The sequence below is a fragment of the Silurus meridionalis genome, chromosome 4 (assembly GCF_014805685.1).
Source record: "Silurus meridionalis isolate SWU-2019-XX chromosome 4, ASM1480568v1, whole genome shotgun sequence".
Lineage (NCBI taxonomy): Eukaryota > Metazoa > Chordata > Actinopteri > Siluriformes > Siluridae > Silurus > Silurus meridionalis.
In genome coordinates, this window is record NC_060887.1 from 17,051,465 (window position 1) to 17,072,114 (window position 20,650).

General features: G+C 38.5%; 1 protein-coding gene across 5 annotated transcripts in view; it reads right to left on the minus strand.

Moving 5' to 3' along the window:
- fhod3b (formin homology 2 domain containing 3b) overlaps positions 1-20,650 on the minus strand; it is a 108,662-nt gene that overhangs the window by 35,266 nt on the left and 52,746 nt on the right. For all 5 annotated transcript variants that reach the window (XM_046846778.1, XM_046846780.1, XM_046846779.1 and 2 more), the window contains exons 4-5: positions 8,635-8,702; positions 6,535-6,640 (exon numbers count right to left, since the gene is read on the minus strand). In XM_046846778.1, the coding sequence (XP_046702734.1) occupies positions 6,535-6,640; positions 8,635-8,702 (174 nt within the window). The remainder of the gene's footprint in view (positions 1-6,534; positions 6,641-8,634; positions 8,703-20,650) is intronic.

Here is a 20,650-nt window from a genome sequence, read left to right on the forward strand (position 1 = left end):
TGAGCTGGGAATGTCAAGACTATTCAGCCAAAAGGATACTTCTACAAACGCAGTAAAGTGCCCTCTTTTACAAATTATGAACATAGTCTGTGAAATAAACATATAATGTAATGCATTTTTTGATTGCTGTTATGAGAAAAAAAAAATTTACATTTTGCAACACACTTTTCCTTTAATGTGATGGAAAAATAACCAGCTAAAAGCTGATAAAGATTTAGTTCTGAGAGAAAAAGAGGACCCTTGTGAGTTAACTGTAGTAGTGGTTGTGTGTGAGCACACTGTCTATCATGTTTTCTCAGCTATTATCTTATCACATGGGACATTTAAACTTACATGAGAGTATCATGTGGAAAAAATTTGCTCAGTCTGTAAAAGAAAGAAATACTATACACCTGTGCTCATAATTAATCACTGCAAACCAGCATATGTCACTGTGCACAGCTGAGAATAACAGTCTCTCTGAACACTGCAAAGCTTAAGGGAACATATAATGCATAAAACCTAGGCTGTGTGTGTGTGTGTGTGTGTGTGTGTTTGGGTGTGTGTGTATATAGGTCAGCCAGGTGGGACTGGACCACAGTCAGCTGACAGTCCTGCTCTAGTGATCTCAATAGACTCAGAGTCTCCCCTCAGTTACTTCTTGCTCAGACATACAGTATCCATAGCCACAAAATCCTTAGCTCCTAAATAGGCAAACTAACATTAACCTACTTTTCCAGTGGCCCTCAAGCCACACTCGGGCCACGCTGCAGATAGCATTACAGCCCGGCCTGCTTCCGATGTATGGTTTCAATCATCATGCTCCCTTTAATCAAATCAGGAAGCTAATGGATTTGGAGGTTAACAGATCATTACGGGAGACTCTTGTTGAAGGAAAAGTATATGAGAAAAGATTTTTTTGCACTGATGGTACAAGTGTTTTTGTTTTGAGTCTCAAATTTTTTGGAAAGTAGTTGCACACAATTAAGCTTAATGGTAAAAATAGAAGGCACTTCTGGTAAATGTTCACAATTAAATTGCATGCAGGAACTCACTGATCATCTGAACAATAAATGTGGCAAGGAAATGCTTTGTGACTTATGGCTGCATTGGCCATTTTCCTTTGTAGAGCCTTTAATGCGAATTCACTCACCAGTGATGACTAAGATGCATGCTGCAGAGGCTTAGAGAAAAGTTTTGAGGTGGAAACAAGTCCAGACTTTTTAAACTGTTTGGGCGGACGCTTTGTTGACCGCTTTAACGAGAGTGTGGAATGTGTTTTTAACCTTGATGTAGCCGACTGCGTTGGCCACGTGTGTTGTGGTTTCGCTGAGGGCTTGCTGTGCTCTGCTGTGTTTGGGTAAAGGCCCGGCAGGTCCTGTTTCGTCTCTGTCTTGGCCTTCAAGGAGGGAAGCCCTGCCCTGCTGCTCCGAGGAGGCCTGCCGAGTATGCACTGCCTCAGTGAGGTAATTCCACCATGGAAAAGAGCTAGTCAGTTCCAGAGAAGCAAGGAATCCTAGTGTGAAAGCAATATCGTGTGAAATAATAGCAACCGCATAGAAATGCCATGAGACATCACACCTACATTCACAATAAGCCACATTTTATTATCTTGCTTTAAGACGGACAAGAAAAGCTCAAAAGACAAATCCCTTGTTAAAAAAAGGATGTATGGCCACAAAAGCAGGCTGTAGGCAGGTAACTGTAGCCAGCACTCAGAATCCCCAATGAACTTATTATGTGTTTGTGGTGTTGAATTTAAGTAGCACAGCAGGACATTGCAGATTTTCTACTGAAGCATGACTATAGCGCCTGGTGTCCTTAATTAAAAAAAATATCATTCACCTCTCAGGCCAGCAACAAAAAGAAGGAGAAAGTTTGAAAGAGGCTGTATAAAACTGTGATGTGTCTTCTGCATAGTCTTGTCTCATACAGACACACACACAGTTTCCAAACTGAATCTCTTGCACTACGGCTAACCAAACCATGTCTGGCCATTCACTTAAGAGTCAATGAGGAGAGAGGAGTAGCAGAATTTCAACAACCTCAAGGACAAACACAAACAGAAACAGTACAGACAGAAAAAGAAACCAAGTGAATCTTTTTTTAAAGGATAATGATCTAAACAATACTGAAATCACTGCCCCAGTTTTTGGACCAGACCTGTATCAATAAGCTTATGGTCTAAAATCCTTCTCAAAACCCAGAGACACGTTTCCCTGGCACTGCCGTGTGCCACAAACCTGCATATTTTGGCACTAAACTTGTTGCTATACATGGACCCATGCCAGTAGACACTCTGTGATGAAGAACAGGCAGCTGGAGCAAAGCTGAATGAACTAAGTGCAGCTTTATGGATCTTATACAATGTAAGAGACAACCAAAACTATGTCAAGGACTCTTCCTTCTTTCGTCCTCTTTCTCTCGCTCCATCAAAGCCTACTGTGGCCCTGACTTGCCCTAACCAGAGTGTTAGTTAAAGCAAAGCTGTTTCCCAGCACAGGCACACTTTAGTACAGTAAAGGGGACAGCGTTGAGCTAATGAGTTTGGAAGACTAACTGAAATAGAAGGCGTTCTCATGTGATATGGTGTTTTATTTCAAAGCCTATAGAGAGATGAAGGAAATCTTTGAAAGCATTGCCAAAACAAGGGACTAGGGCTCTTGTAAAAACAAATACACAATGGTACTGCTGAGTCATTAGCATCTGGACTCTTTGTTTAAAGCAGATTCACATGCAGATTTGTCTTCAGCTCAGGCTCTCCCTACTAGTTTTCTCATTTTTCTTTGTAACTATTTCACATTTGCATTGAACTGGGTTGACCCAGAGTCAAAAGTTAGATGGTGAAGAGTCAAAATGGCAGAAGCCTGTAAACATCAGTTAAACATCCTTTAACTGTGTGTGTGTGTGTGAGTGTGTGTGTGTATAGGTTTATTGATATTTCAAAGTAAAAATCTCTTGAGATGCATTTCAAAAGTACAATATCTTGAAGACACAACATCATTGACAAAAGTAGGAGAGATTTTATTTTTATCCTGTGTATTCTTTTCAATCCTTTTCACAGACAGACAGGCAGTGCAGTAAAATAAATATCTGCTTCTCTCTGCTGTCAGTCGGCCGAACCCAGTGAGAGAGTCCTGAGGGAGTAAAGTGGAGGGAGACGTGGAAGCAGCACCTGGGGCTCGACCCCCTACTGTAGCCTGTGGCTACGATGCTGCTCCTGAGTCTGTTGTACTTGGCTGGGGGGCCTCTGCTGAGGTCTCAGGCTTCTCGTTTTACTAGCCGAGATCCCACAGACTCACAAACCTTTCCAGCAGACCAGCAGTAAAGCAGGCATATCTAAACATGACATGCAGCATTCTCCCTAGAGAGCGTGTGGGGTCTCTGCTAGTGTGTGAGACGGGATGTGTGGTTTTGTGTACCTTTTGACGTTCAGTTTCTTTTAGGATAAGGGCGGTTGTAAATCTTATGCAAGTTGTGCATTTTGTATTTTGGTGAATACGTACATGTGTACGTGTGTGCATGTGTTTATGAGGACACAAAGCTCTAAATGCTCATGGGACAGAAATTGATCTATGTTGTGCTTTTCTCCTTAGTTGGTCATGCGAAGTTAGAATAGCAGTGTGCCTGGTTTCTATATCAGCAGCCTGTTGCAACCACCAAGCCAAAATTTGTATACACACACAAATGTGCAAGTGATAAAGAAAAAATAAAACCCAGCGTGTTTTATACAAATCAGTGAATCTCAATTTACTGCAGATTTGGATGTGTAAAACTATTGCAAACTTGATTATACCAGGAAAAAATGCAAGCTGATATATTAACAAAGTCTATGGACGATTGTGTCATGTTTGTTTTTTATGTGCCTCAAATTAAAATATGCAGCTTGCCGTGTTTCCAGCTAAAGATGCAAAATACAGAACAAAGTGAATACAAAAGTGATTAAAAATGCTCTAACAATTCAATTGTTTAAGCCTGAATTGTCACTTTAGGATCTTCTACAGTGTATCCACCATTGAAAGCATAGAAAAAAAACACAATTAAACTGAACAAAAAAAACCCAAACAATAATTACATATTGAGTCTTAGTTTTAGTGTGAGATCCAATGCAAAAATGTTATATATTCACCTGTTTCCTTTTCCTGTTTTGTGTGAGACTTTCATGCAATTTCACTTAATAAATTAGCCATAAAACGTTCAGAATTTATTCCATATCCCAAATATTGGAATATCCCAAACATACATATGGGGTATATATATATATATATATATATATATATATATATATATATATATATATATATATATATATATATATTCTACTATAACTGAATAATTCAGACAGGAAGTGTTTAAGCAGTGCCCTGATTTACACTAAAATGCAGACTAATCATCCTGTGGTGAAGTCTGGTTTATCTTCGCTCCTCTCTTCACTGGGATTTAGTGGTTAAAGGCCTAATCAGCCTGGAGTGTGTGTCAGTCAAACCTATAACTAGTGCACACTGATTGCACATAAACATGCTGTGGTCAGTGCCTTCATCAGCTCCACTTACACTACACACACCCAGCACCTGGATTATGACAGCCACATGGCACGAGAGCATTTAGCATTTTGAGGTTCTCACACGTTTTGCTTGTCTTTTTAATTACACTAGGAGAAAACTGACAATTCTACTAACCAACAATGTGTCTTTAGTATCAGTCAAAACATTTAGTTACATAGCCCTGAAAACAGCAATGCTCCTAAATGTAATAGTCACTTATTTCTTCAGTAATTGGGTGACATTTAATGATAAATGTAATAAAAGCTGTCCAGTACTCCCACTAGCCAGTAATCGACAACTACATCCTGCAAACTGCATGTTCTCGAAACTCATCTGACAATTTAACCATTTAAAATACAATTTTGTGACTTCCCAGTGTAACATTATTCTATTTTAAACAGGCTTAGATGCAATTTTCTTTTTTTAGAAAACCAGCTTTTCTAATTTAAAGTGCACCTGGATATTTAGACTTATATGTCTATTATTCTACATTTTCCCTAATAGCATAAAACAAAGCAAACAAAACCCACACATGCTTAACTTTAGTTTAATTCAGCTATCTCATTACAAAATGTGAGTCCAAAATGGAAAAGCAGTATGAAACCTCGAGCTGTCACAAAGAAACTACCAGTATAAATGTGGCTCATAAAAATCTCACGTATTCAATTTCCCTCATCAATTTTAAAAGAGAAATAAAAAAGTAGTTTCTGGTGGACCCATTGGGTCAAACAAGTGGGTTACATTATCAATTCAGTGCAACCTCGATACTCGCGGGGGTTACGTTCTATGACCCCTCGCAAGTAACAAAAAATGTTTTGACTCACCTTTTGACGGCTCCTTTTTCAAGGGAGATTGTACATGTACTGTACTGTAAACTCAACAATTGTGAATTACTTGTCATAAATGTTTTATATACTACTTTATATTAATAATGCAATAATCAAACTTTTTCAAACAATGTTACTCCGAACTTTCGAGCCACTCACGGCTAATCAGATTTTTCTCGAGTTACTCTTAGTCGAGTTCCAAATGAAAAGTCACGAGTGCCAAGGTCGCGAGTACCGAGGTTCCACTGTAGTTTGCAAATGTGATTTATGTAACAACCAGGCTTTTGTGTGTGAGGTCTGACCTCTGTAAATGGCATCAAAATAATGCCAAAGTTGTAGTAGAAGTTCCTAATCACCCTGTGACCTGTGAGAGTATCATCATCATCCTCAAACACGTAGTGTCTACTAAACTTTCTCTACATAGATGACCTTTTACCTCAATAATACATTAAAAATAAATTAACTGCCTGTGCTTTGAACAGGTATTATAACAGCAAACAATCAAAAAGTGTCCCCAAACTTTTGTCTGTATTTATATAGTGTATATGTATATAAAGACATGGAGTTCTTATTGTACCGTGATGCAGCATGTAAGTGTCAAATGAGCAACTTGTCATCTGTGTGTGTGTGTGTGTGTGTGTGTGTGTGTGTGTGTGTGTGTGTGTGTGTGTGTGTCAGGACATCATTGTGACATGATTATGCATAAATTATCAGGATGGTTAATGTATTATTTTTTAATGGAATGTAATTTTTGGTGTGTAATGTGCAGAACTGGCTCAGTGATTTGTTCCTCTAGCGTTGTATCTATCCTCTACCACATAAATTAACGCATAAATGGCTGCAATTGGCTAGAGTTACTGTGATTGACAGGTGTGTGAGTGTATGCCACCCCCCGAGCTCCTGACTGACATCATAGGACTCACATACAGGCAAACTAAGCTGTTTTAGCACACAGTATTAAATGTATAATCTAGGTTGAAGGTCAAGCTGCTAGAATATTTATACATAATTTGGAAGACAACTCTAATAGTATGTAATTATTCTGGAAGTTAAATTACTGATTCAATTTCAACTTTATTCATTTTTCAAGTATTTTCTGTGAGGCAGAACACAATAGAAGCACAAGGCCTGTTGAAGGAGCTGAAAAATGCAGTACTATTCCACTGTTATATTTTTTAGAGTACCTCTGAGGATGTAGTTCTGGTAGTTCTGATCAGCCTCTGCCCCCACTTTAATGAGACAGATCAGTCCTTCAGCCACCACAAACTCGTGCACCAGGTCCTTATCATCCTGCAGGCACAGGTCAGAAATGCATGCCTCAGCACAAACACAACATAATTAAATTCAGTTTGTATAGAACTTTTAATAATAGTCATAGAAACACAGCATCACACAAAGAACAAAACAGTCACTTGCACTGAGCCTTTCTTTTCTTTTCTTTTTTTTAAAGACTCAAATATAATATGAATTAATTTTTCACTAGGCCTCGTAAATTACACACTTTTTTGGGGGTTTGCTGTAGAGCAGGTTCATTCATGTTGTGAGAGTCAGTGTGATTCATTGGCTATATGTTATATGACCCTCACACAGAGTCCAAAGTGCACATACTGCTCCGCACTTCATTTCCTCTGACCATGGTAACTCTTTGTGTTTGGGGCTCGGCAACTGCTGGTTGCTATGCGTGGCTCGGCTCTTTCGCCAGTCCTGAGAGCCCATTAAATTCTCCGTATAAAATGTGGGAAGAGAGCTTTCTGTGTTAGCTAGATTTACACACACACACACCAGCAGACCCGCAGTCTGGGCACTCTTTGATAAATCTTTGATTACACCACTTTCTACTTGTCTCTCTGCTTCGGATCCAGAGCTTACCAGCATATCCAGTATTTCTCCAGCTTTGACATTTTTGAGGACGCGCCCAATCACTGATGTTAAAATGATTAGAGGGTTGGTCTTTTGGACTTCTGTAGCCAAAAAAGACTATAATGATAGGGAATTCCTGTGTATATGTCTGGATAAATGTGAACTACAATAATTGTATACAACAATTTGTTTTGTGCTGGTTTGTACATAAAATGCACCTGAATCACTTTCTCAAATATCCCAGCATTATTTGTGTGCGTAATAATAGCTGAGAAGTTGTAGATGATGTGTCTTTATCAAGCATCTGCCTTATAAACAATAGAGTGTAAGCCTTCACATCTGTCAACATCGGTGTAATTTAAACCATTTAGACAGGCAGATTTCAAGCAAACAAACAAACAAACAAACACACACACACATGCACACATTTGTCCTATTGACCTAGGGAACCTCCAGCATGCTATCACTCTCTCCAACTGTAACTATAACCCTAACCTCAGTAACCTGAAGGAAACATTTGGGCTACTGACTAACAAACAAAAAAAATACAATTCTAAAAGCAATTTTAGATTTTAGGCCTTGCCAAATGTGACACCCACAAGGTCAAGTCTGTCAGATTTTCCTTTTCCTGTGAGGACATTCGGTTCGCACAAGAAATTAAAGCATGCCCCCACACACACCTGCTCCTAAGATGAGCCTTAACCTTAACCACAGTAATCTAAAAGAAATCTCTGCTGCAGGTTTTAGTCTCAGAATAGAATAAAGACATGGCTACACCCACAGAATGATGCATTTCATACAGTTTGAAATTTCACTGACATATGAATTGCTTTTTTAATTTTTTAAACATCCAGTAAAAGTGAATGGAGGACATGTTACTGCATACTCAAACTTTCCTGCATACAGACAGCCGAAAAAGTACACAACGTGTCTTAGTAAGGTGTTGGGATGCACACAAGCTGCACGAAGAGCTTTAATGTGTCTTGGAACTGTACTGGAGAACAAAAACTAAGACCGCCGTCTTACACCACCTCCTGGTCCCCCACAGGTGTTCGGTTTGGTTGCAATCATGTGACTATGAAAGCTGTAAAAAAATGTTTTACATGATTTAAATTCTCATCAAACCATTCTGTGAAGCCTTTTGCCATGTGCTGAAAGGTCTCACCCTGGAAGGTCATCCTTCGATCCATCAGTGTAAAAAAGTCTCATTATGGGACAAGAAATGATCAGTCAGAATAACTCTATGGATTTGCAATGATGCTTCCCTCTAAAAAGACAAGTGAGATTTGCAGCCCCCAAGGCATAACAGATACCATATTTTTCCTTTATTAGTCACCTGTCTGTAATTTATGGCAAACCTATGTTCACTTGCTCAATATAAGCAACAAACAGTTGAAGATTAATAAACAAAAAATGTGTCTTACCTGAAAAATCTGTTTGAGAGAGAACAGGGCTCTTCTTAGTTCCCTTCCTGTCGAGTTGTACAGTTTCTCTGTAAGACAAGCAAAAGAGAAAAGGAGTGGATTTCACAGTTGTTCTCTATTTCTTACACACGATTCCTGAACAGCATGTCTAATCCAATATGTCCCATAGGCTCTGCAAAACCTCATGGATTGCCAGCAGTGACAAACTGTCAGTATGTGTTCACATGACAAAGAATCTGTGCTTGTTCTGGATTGAACCCGACTGTAAACTGCCACTATGCCCCGAAATTATTCTGAATAAAACTGTGGTTCATGATCCCAGCGCTGGGACGCAGATCTCTGTTCTTTATCTGCGTGTAACCACTCTAAATCATACATGTTTAAGTCTAGTGTGAAGGGAATCAAAAAGGCTTTAATGGTTTATTCTCCTTTGGGCTGTGGGCTTTGAATTTTCCCCACAGGATTTATAAACGCAGTTCTTCAGTCTGCCAGAATGTGGCAGGATTGAGATCACAGCTGCTTGTGTGTGTGCGATGCATCTGATCGCCTGTGCTTCTGACTCAGCATTTGCTGCCTCATCCATGATTGCAAAAAAATCACTGTGTAATGACCTTCATCTCTCTTTCTCCTTCTTTCTCTGACTCTTTCTTTCCCTATTTGTCATCAAGGCTGGCTGTGTCTCATGATCTATAAACATTATATTTTCATGTATATTCATACAGCCTTATCAATAAAGAATACAAGATTGCCTGTAAAATCATGCAAAATCAAAGCTATATAACTATCTACTACCTATATCACTATTATGATAAATTCATTTTTGAGATACCTTCAGTATTATCGTTAACAGCAGACTCAAGGCACATTTATGGGTGGGACTCAGGTGGGACTCAAACTCATTAAAAGTTGTCTACACATTAAAGAAATCATTCCGAACCCTGGTTTAGTTGCACAATTTCATACATGATCAATTTATCATTTTACAATTTATCATTTTACAATTTATTCGGCTTTGCAAAAATATGAGGCACTAGCTTCAACTGTATTGCTGCTTTTTATTATTTCCCTCTGGTACCAACACTCAAGTGGCAAGTACCAGCATATTTGGCTACATGGCATGTCAATGTGCAGGAATACTTGCAAGCACACATGCAGATCTTTTAAATAAAGAACTTTTGTCATGCTGATAGTTTCCATGTCTGAAGCAGGGTGTGCGGTGCTTGAACCTTAGTTAAAAAAAACTGAATGAAACAATGCAATACATTTTAAGCAAAAAAAAAATAAAAAGTACATTCTCAATAATGCCACACCAAATAACATTTATTTTTTAAATTAAATAAATTCAATTACATGCCTAGTATCAGTATAACCAATAAATAAAGTATGTTTCTATCATTCAAGTAAGTCAGATATTTTAGAGTGGTACTTTGCATCAATTGCACCCTTCGTAAATCTCAGATTCTTTTGGGGGACCAAATCTCAGTGAAGTAACTGATTTCCAACAGCAGCATTGAAAGATTTGTACACTTCAAGACCTAGAAGGAAACTATCATATACTTACAATCTCAACGCATGCAATGCCACACCTTCTTTCTCAAGATACACATGAATTGCACATAGTGCTTCTTAAGCATTCGGCAAAACAGCAAGAAGATTTTTTTCCAGTCAGGTTTAAAGAATTGGCCAATGCATGATTCCTGGCCTTGTTTCTCGTGCACCGCACAGTACAGAACTGTTTTGGCATGATTTATCTCAGACGCGAGGTTCTATTGTAAAGCCATGCAAATCACGCTATTGTGAAGGAGAATGCGTATGCCAGGAGTCTTACCTTTCAACCACAATGTTAGAACTTAAGTCACGTGTAAAACGAGCCCAGCTCTCAAAAAAAAACACAACGCGAGAGAGAAATTTTGGCGCACTGTAAGACGCCCAGACTAGGCAGAACATGTTTTCTAAATAAAGTATAGCACATTTTTTTTATAGCAGCTGAAGTATTAAATACTTCAGCTGATAAAGTTTATATGTTTAGTACAGTGCATATGTCTTCATTAAATATGACTGTCTAGTCACAACCCAGTCAAACTGCTGATAAAAGAAACTCTCCCTCATATATAAAAGCTAATTATTTCACAGTACACTCATGGTAATAGGTGTAGAGGAATCAGCATACTTTGCTATGGAAGTTTAATTCTCTGGAACAGACCTGCACTTTGTGAGACCTGGAAAAGATTAGGTCCAGTCATCCCGTCATCCCTCCAACCCCTCTATTCCTGTGCAGCTCTGCCCTGTGGCCAGCAGCCCAGCTCTGCAGCTCTGGCTCATCAGACGAATGCAAGGCTCCGCCAGTTGGAAGCGTGCCTCCATTCCCACATTCCCAGCACCTCTCACTTTCGTCCTGCTTCTGAACCTTCATCTGTCTCTTTCTTTTCCTCCCTCATTTTTGCCCATGTTGCAAATTTATTACTTTGGTTCTTATTTCATAGTAGCAAGCCTTAGCATTTTTTTTTTACTTTGGCATTAATGACAACCTGAATACTGATATATATTTTTCTCTTTTTTGCATCCAACTGGACAACATGGGATAACATACTTTTCAAACTTTTTCTGTGAGATCTCCATCTCATGTTTATTATTATAATGAGTCTTAATTGATTGGGGGATCTAAACACAAGTCATAAAGCAATCAGCAATGAACTCATCATATTCTTACCTGTAAAAGGCTGAGGTTGAGGATCTGACTATAGTGAAAAGATTTATGTGTTGTATCAGTGTATGTGCTGTGAAACGTATGCTCAAAGAAAGCCCAATATCACACACACAACCTGTCACAGGAAAAAAGAAGGCTTATATTTAATGAGAACTATTTCAGCTCTGATTAGTTCCATACCAGCTGGCAGGGATAAGTGGCTACCAAATACTGCCCTCTTGCTCTCCACTCATGTCCACAATGAACAAATAATCATAACGGAGATAAAAAAAAAAGTTAAATGAATAAAATAGTTTGTGGCTAGCAGAGTGAAATATAGTATTTAAGTATATTTTTCTGTTTGTGCTATTACACATGTTCATTCTAATACACTGATGATCATGTCTCTTCTAGAACAGATGTCCAGAGAATGATCATACAGAGCAATACTGCAGGATTTATCTAACTATTTATTTGTTCACCACATTATCCTAGTCAGAGTTGTGGGTGATCTCGAAACACCGAGCATGAAGTAGGAATACCACTATGAATGTGCAGCAATCCACAATAATTCACACTTAGGGCTAACTCCCAAAAACTGAAAACCACATAACCTGAAGAAATCCAATGCATTCACCAATTCTTGCTCAATCATGGATGTCAAAAATAATGTCCCTATTTTGCAGATATCCTGGAACTGTAATAAGTGAATTTATAATGGTCCAGATAAAAGAAAAGAAATCTGAATAAGTAGGACATTTGAGCTCTTCCTAGACACACAGGTAGCTAATCTGTCTGGGTATTACCACTAAGCACCACTCGCAGTGTGTGTTTGCATGAAAGTATGTGTGTATGTCTGTGAGTTTGTGTTTCGTGTGTGCTTCAGATGGATTCAGGTTGGAGGTCACTCTACCAGGCAAGGGGATTTTAGGGATATCTGGGTTTGCTTGAGTGTGTTTACTCACAACAGACGGAGAAGCTCAGAAAATTTCACCATAGCTTTGGGCTTCATGCTCCAGACACCAGCCAGGTAATCAAATGCAGCCAACAATGTCTATGCTAAAACTACCCAAATTTCAGCTAGCAGGTGGAAACGTGAACAGGACTGGAATGGATCATTAACAAGGGATGACACAAAGGTTTGTGAAAATACTTTTAATAAAGACAAACAAATACAGTCTGGGGAAAAAAGAAAGTATACCCTCCTTTGTTTCTAAGATTTAATCAGGGCCTAAAAAAATCAACTGTACAATCCTCACTAACTTTTATAAACAAACAAATAGGACTGTTTCTCAGCCACCATTACATGAAAGCCACACATGTTCAGTGTTTTTCTGATGCTGCTTTCATGAACATAAACATTTACCATGCTAACATTGGCATGGAAACACACATGGTCACATGTTATAGCTCTTGGGTTTTTCTTTATATTCCTGAGGATTATGTGGATTAAATTTTAATGTGACACCCTTCCATGAGAAGACAGGCAACTGTATGAAGGCTCTCCATTTGTAAACAATCCTTATCACTTAAAATAGAAAATTTGAAATGGCCTTATAACCCTTCCCAGATTAATAAGCAACAACAGCTGCTTCTCTAAGGTAAGGCTAACAACCAAAATTTTGCCCTTATTGAGATAGTTTCACTTCTTGATGATTAAACAATCTTGTGCCTTTCATTTTTTATTCCTGGCTTCTAATTTCTTTCTTAACCATTGTGGAAGCAGGAAGAGTTATTATTCCCTCAAATTTTCCCGGGGTTCTGGGAAAAAATACTAAATGAAATCTGCTGTATTTCATTTTTGCTGTTCCTGAGGTTATTTGCGGCAACCACACAATTGTTATTAAGGTCTAGATAAATAAAACATTGCAGTAGTCATAGGTCTTGCTTTATTCCATGATTGTAACATGTAACATATGAATGAAAAATTACAGATGCTGATCTTGAAGAGTCCACATACTATAATGCAAATTGAGGTTTACACCATCTGCTCTCTTTCATGTCAGCTGCATAATTATATTACTACTGTCAAACCTCAAATTCTGACATAGGCATCTGATTTTCAACATATTGAACATTGCCCCAAAGGGCCATAACTGTAGACCACACAGGCTTTAACTTTGATTAACTAAGAACAGGAATCTTACTTTACCAAAACATTTGGTGAGTCTGTGCCCACTGCAACCTCAGCTTCTTGTTTTTGGCTGGCAGATATGAATCCTGATGTTGTCTTCTGCAGCTGTAGCCCATCTACACCAAAGTTCTATTTGTTTTACATTCTGAGATGCTTTTTTTTGCTCACCATGGTTGTCAAAAGTGGTTATTTAGTTAATGTAGCTTTCTATTCATCTTGAACAAGTTCTGCTTTGACCTATTTTATCAACAAGGCATTAATTTAACTTCATAATGATTCCAAGACTTGATATGGGGAAAATTTTTTTTGGCTTTTTCAATCATTTAAATTGAAGTAATAATTCTAGGGCTGTAAATCAATTCAAAGTTTTTGATACTATTTTCAACATGGGCATGGACAAATATGGATGCTTTATGCAAATGTATGTTTATTATTTGTGAAACCAAAATTAACATAGCGCATAAAGACAAATTATTCTTGTAAATATTGTAAATAAATTGATGTTTTATATTATGGAAATGGTCAAACAGAAAGGCATCTTGCATTGATAAAATTAATAAAATTAGTGCCGTTTAAATTAATTTGTGTTAACGCAGTATTAACGTTAATTTTGACGGCCTTAAATAATATGCTTATCTTTAAACACTAAAGTGCCCTTTGACTCAGTAAGGTGACTCAAAATGGCTGCAATATTTCACAACTGTAATCCCAATGAAATAAGGCACATGCCTTTCCTTCTTTCCTCAAATGTTTTATTTTGCCACTGAACCACTTTGACACTGAAGGAATAAACAACCAGTAAATTTTCAGAACAGTACCAGTGCTCCAGTGAACCTGGCTCAAGCCAAGAGGACCACCATATGGCCATGATTTCTCTCTTTCTCCCACTTTTCTTTCTCTCTCTCTCTCTTGCTCAGGCCCTCCATAACTGCCTTACTGCTGTTCCGCTCCTCTAATCCATTTGCTCTGGTCCTAATTTATAGAGAGAAAACAGGAGTAATTAGGAAGAGACCTCCCAACATGAGCCTGGGCTACTTTACAGACTTTGATCCTTTGCTTCTCAGCCCAAACATCAAGTGTCCTCTAGCTTAATAAATGCAGATAAACGGAGGCAGGTGGAAGACATTAAAAGGAATGTAAGTAACGATGAGACTGTTTTATAGTGGAGGCAACAAAAATTATCATTCAGGCTTTACTGACTCAGAAGGGAAGTTGTGTGTGTGTGCGTGTGTACAACTCACGTGAATGTTAGTGTTTATGCACACACATCTGTAAGCACACTTGCCAGATCTACCACACAACATGGGCGGAAGAGCAGCACTTCGTAATGAATCGATTCCATCACTTTAACGTTTTTGTGCATGTGGGCACTGCCAATTGATGACTGCCAGATGCAGATCTATGCTGAGGGCAATGATTACAATTCATAGGCTGAGAACATTATAATGTGCTGCAGCTCTCACAAAATGGGCCACCACTTCCCCAGAAATTGTTCTGTTCTCTTTCCACACATCAGGATACGATAGAGATGTAGTCTGGATAGGATCATGTGGGCTACTCATTTCCGTCAGGATTTGCATGGGAAGGATTTGACTGAACCAGTGACACTTGTGACACTTGCTGATTGGCCCTTCTGCTGCTGTGCAGCTTTATTTCACTTATAATAAAAGCTGTAACCATAAAGCAAACAAAATCAAACAGTGTGACAATTTGACAGCTTGTAAAAACAAGCAACAGAGATCTAAGAGCAAATGCTCAAAGCCACAAATATTCTATTTTATTAGGTTCGATTTATTAGTGAGCCCAAGTCATTCAATAGAGCTGCACAGTGCTTAAAAAGCATTAACACCAACTTATATGTCAGCTGGCTTATTGTATATTTACGTCAATGCTATCAGCTTTCCAGCTCAAAGAGTTCTGGCATATCATACAAGCCTCAAATCCCAATCCTTCTTCAGTAAAATTAACACAGATCAGCAAAGAGATGTTACAATCATTTCAATGTGCCATGCTGGGACATGTCTTCTTTAACATATACACTGAGCTCAACACTTCACAAGCTAAGGGAGTTGTGCAACTGGAAACCTGGTATGAAAAGACCATAGCAGAATGTGTTCCTCTGCTCCAGTTGGCTATCCAATCCCAAGGTAATGACACATATATTGGGCAGATTTCCATCAGATAACCCTAAACCCTCTAATACAGGACTGGACAGTCCCTCAAAGAAGCCCTGAAACCTGAGAGCACCATAGGTAGATGTTTATATGTAGGCTGTTTAGTAAATGCTCTGCTCCTGGGTCATCTGTTGAATAGCAGTAAAAACAAATACAAGACCTAAAGAGAGACTGGAAAGTAATTGCTACTGGGCCATACACTGAAGTCCTTGTGATGAAAGTGTATATGCACCCTGGATAAGTGGTTTCTACAGTCCTTTGTCAATAACATCCAAGTTTTACTCTCACTCTTGAATAGATCTAAACCCAAACTATGTATCACTGACATTGAATGCAGCTATTTTGCTAATTAGGAACAAAAAAAACACCAGCATTTTGACATCAAATTGAATCGCTGCTTAAAATTGCATACCTTAAGACATGTTCGGTTATTATGTGCATATGCTGTCAGTGGCTAAACCGTGCTTCTAAAATATTTTGTTACGTTGATCAATCACACATGGACAGTTGCATGAAGGAAAGTTAATTCACGTCACTCTCGGTTCATCACAAAATTTGGCGGATTCATGTAAAACCTCTGGAGCACCACCACTCTTCCCCGCATAAAGCAGGGTTGTTGCAGTGCCAGATTCTTCAAGCATTTGATTTCAAAGCGCTGTCATATGTGAAAAGCTCCTGCACATGCTCAATCCTGTTCACAGATCCCTATAAAACCCCTGGCTGTCCCTACAGAGCAAGTGCTCTTCATTACCAAGCACTGTTTGTTTAGCTAAAAGATACACTCTCTGTTCCATTATTCTCTCCTTGTTGCAGTGGTTACAGTGACTTGCACTTGGGCTTGGATTTGAAGTGATGTGTAAAAGAGTTGCAATAATCACAGCTTTTCGAGACCAGTGCACCAGCAGAAGACCAGCCCTGCACTCTCTGCATTGGAAAACAGATGGGAAGTCGCTTGTATATACGCATACAAATGCATACACACTGAGTCAAGCCACCTGGGGATGCAGGATACATGCCCAAAGGCTTGCTCAAGTTTTCCAGTCTGTAACTACCTGGCAGTGTGAATTGGACATGTGGACATCATCTAGTCACCTACTGACTCTTTCCCCTTCAGAACACCTTTTTTTGCCTCCTAGTTTAACGTCTGCACATTTAGAAGAAGTTGCCTTCCGAGAAAAGTCTAAATAAAGCTTTATACTTGTGTGACCAGTTTTGGCTTTTAACTTCTGTTTAAAAGATGAGATCACATTTACCCTAGTCCACAATGAGTATGTGAATAATCCAGCTATAAAAGAATCTGTGGACCATCCGCCAAAAAGACATCCACTTTCCATGATCCAGTCACAAGACAGTGGCCACTACATTTAATCGGACCTCCCCTTTAATAAAAGCTTAAATAAAAGTCTGCCATCAGGTGACTGTTTGCTCTCAAAAATAGAGCATCCTGCCAGCCTCCTTGGTTGAGTCACACTGAGCCTTGAAACGCTGGAAAAAAGACAGCAGGAAGAGTCGTATTTTGAAGCTTCTCTCTCTCTCTCTCTCTCTCTCTCTCTCTCTCTCTCTCTCTCTCTCTGGCTTCCAAGACCAGCTCTTGATCAAAACCATCCTCCACAATGTTTTGGAGCCCCGGTGCTTGTGGCTATCAAAAGCAGGCCCTCATAAATTACTCGGGTTTATTCTGTACTATTCAGGATCGTGACTTCGTGAGTCGAAGGCTTTAGCAGGAATTTAGAGCCCTAAAGGTGCTACGTTGGGCTCCAACGCCGATCGGCAGCTTAGAGTTATTTTTGGGGGTTTATATAGTATATTATGGATAGACTCAAGTCATGTCCTGTCTGGGTGAACATGTGAAGCCAAACTAAACCTGAAACTGAAAAACTGCCACCTGTCATAGGCTAGAAAGTTTTATCCAAGTTTCCAGATGAAGCCGAAAGGCATGAGGGGAAAAACTATGCAAAAGGACAAAAAATGACAGTGGGACAGAATCAGAGAGTAAACGCTTGTGTGAGACAGAAAGAGGGGGGATGGTCGGGTGGAATAATATAAAATAGAGAAAGAGAAGGAAATTTTCTCTCTTTTCTTTCTTACTTTCTAATAGAAACCTGTTTCTGAAATGTTAATATTGGGCCAGATTTCATTAATATTTACTTAAACTTTTACTACATGCATTTTTACTTAATTTGGGAAGTGTGTTAGGATTTCAGTCTATAGTTTTGAGCTAAATAATATCAGACAGCAAGGGGATTATCAATGTGTTAATGTTCGATTCTCCACCCAACATGCTGTCTAGGATGTTTAAGAGATACACATGACTAACCGCTTTTGCAATTCCCATGCCAGATTTATGACAAATGAAGCAAGGCCCAAAATAAATCTGTCTCAAATGAGGAACGATACGTGATCTTACAAGGTTCCTGGATCAGTGAACCAACAACACATCTGCAGCTATCATAAAATGTAGCTGTCTCTTTTTTCATGACATCATGGACTGAATTTAAAAAGGAAGGCAGCAGTCCCTGTTTGAGTGTGGCATAGATGTCTATGGATGTCATCGGAAAAAGATCAAAGCATTCTCTTACTGACCTGCTGTGGCTATACGATATATAAGAAGTCATCATGCTGCAGACTGCAGTCCAGATGTAAAGGCACAAAAGCATTTAATTGGACCAAACTAAGTACATTTATCCAGTACTATAAAAGATATGATAAACTGACTATAGTTTAGTGACTGAACTAGCAGACTCTGCTTCTTCTGTATCTGGTCCTCTGTCATTGCCAGTCACATCCATTTATGTTATTTACCTGAAAGCAGCTTATTGTAGCTAAAGGACAGAAAGAATGAGAATTGTTACAGCCCTTTTGGTATGAATACTGAACCAAAGACCAGAATCTTTTCTTTATGTATTGTTTAAGATGATTTAATCTTTTAACTATTTAAAAGAAAGATGTTTAATCTATTTAGACTCTAGTCAAAAGCAGCATCCTCAAGAACTACTTGCAACAATGCATAACCATTGCAAACTATCTTATTTATTAGCCATAATCACAAGACATTGGGCTCCTGAAGGACTGAAAGGACTTGCAGCACCACCAAGATATCACTTCTGGGTCCTTGAAGAAAGCCCTTAATCCTCAACTGCTCTGTTGTACAAATGACATAATTGTAGGTCACTCTGGAAAAGGGCATATTTCAAATACTGTAAATGTAATGTAATGTAATGGTTGTTGTCAACTTAGATGCTTGCACAGACCTTTGTAAGCAGGAAATCTGTAACTGGAGCTTTACACCTTTTTGCTGGATACTACTGTGATACATTATCACTGGACTCCTTAGTTTTAATTATAGGAGCCTGTCGGAATGAGACGTAAACCTTTTGTTAAAGGACAACACTGCTGACAGCTGCTCAAACGAGGCAGACTCGAGTGCTTTCTTTAGGCCGCGCTGTGATATGCAGCACCCAGCGTTACACTGCATATTTTAGACTGATTGCATCAAGAATTCTGTTCTTGCAGGGAAGATGAAAATACAGATGAAATCAGAGCAAGTGTGCTGCATTATAATTAGCAAGGGGTAGGTTGTGGCTCATGGCCCCCGAACCAGATGTTGGACATAATAAATGGACATTTAAGTGAATGATGACTTTCTTCACCGAATATGTCATTACCACCTCTCATTGAGGTAAATTGTAATATTGCATGGAATAACAGAAATTACGATCTTTGTCATTTTTTTGTGAAGAAAGGTCTTCATTTCTCAAACAATTGCTGTCGTGTAAAATGAAAGCCTCCACTTCATACCATCTCCATCAATATGGCCAGTTTTTGAACACCCTATATTTGAAAATTGTTGGAAAATTGTTGGACGTGTTTATTTAATTGAAACAATGCAAATCTCAAATAATAGCACAACCATATCGCAATGTATTAGCAATGTATTGGCAATATTTAGGAGTATTCTGTCAAAACAGATTTTAGTCTATGGACATTTAGAACAATAATGTAACTATTTTTTTGCTTTTTTATTTAAATGTTCTTCTGTATCATTTGTATAATAATAATACTATTTGTTGAATAGTCATAATAAAAGCTAAATAATCAAAAACCTGTTTTCTCCATAGTGACAGCACTTGAAAACAGAACCCACATGGAAGCTGCCTACATTTTCTTTTAAATCCTCATTTAGACACGTTACTGTAGCTCAACAGAAGGCAAACACCTCCTGCAAGACCTCGGCATGATCCTGCTCTAATATAGAAATATTTGCTAGAGAGCATAACTTGCAGAAGAACCTGAAGGGTTAGAATTTCAACACCCATAATTCGGAAAGGAGAACGTCTGCTCTGATCAGAATGATCACACATGCATACTGTTGAGTGACATATTCAAGCATGACTGTTGTAAACTCTGGGTAATTGCAGTTTGAAGCATGTTTAGCATTTTCCTCAACTCTAGTCACAACTCTGCTAAATGCAGTGCCTTATTCGCAGATTCTCAGTTTAGTGTAAATCATTCTTATTGTCATAGACACCTAATCACATCTCTTGTCATAGGGTTTGTGAATTCTGCCAACAACTCATATCTCCTGCTAAAAGACAGACAGCATTTGGTGTACATGGACCAGAAAGATAACATACAGACTGTATACTGTGTTTCTTTCACCCATACACTAGCTGAGGAAATATTTGAGGCTGCTGTTATTGTTTTGCTTTCGCTGCTGCTGATCCATTAAAAAATGATGACAGAACAGCTTTTAAACTATGCAATGCACACCTACAGTCATTTTAAAGTTTTTGCTCAAACTTTAGTGCTATCCCATGTAACATGGAGAGAAGAAAATTACGTAGGGAAATAAAAGTGTACACATGAGTTGAAAAAATGCCAAACACAAGCAGAAGGGAGAATGAACTTATTTCCAACATTTATTACTTAATCCATTACTTGGCTCTATGATCATATCAATATCCTCTCTAGCCATTAAGAATTTTTATATGCTGTTATTGAAACCAATAAAGACATTTTGAA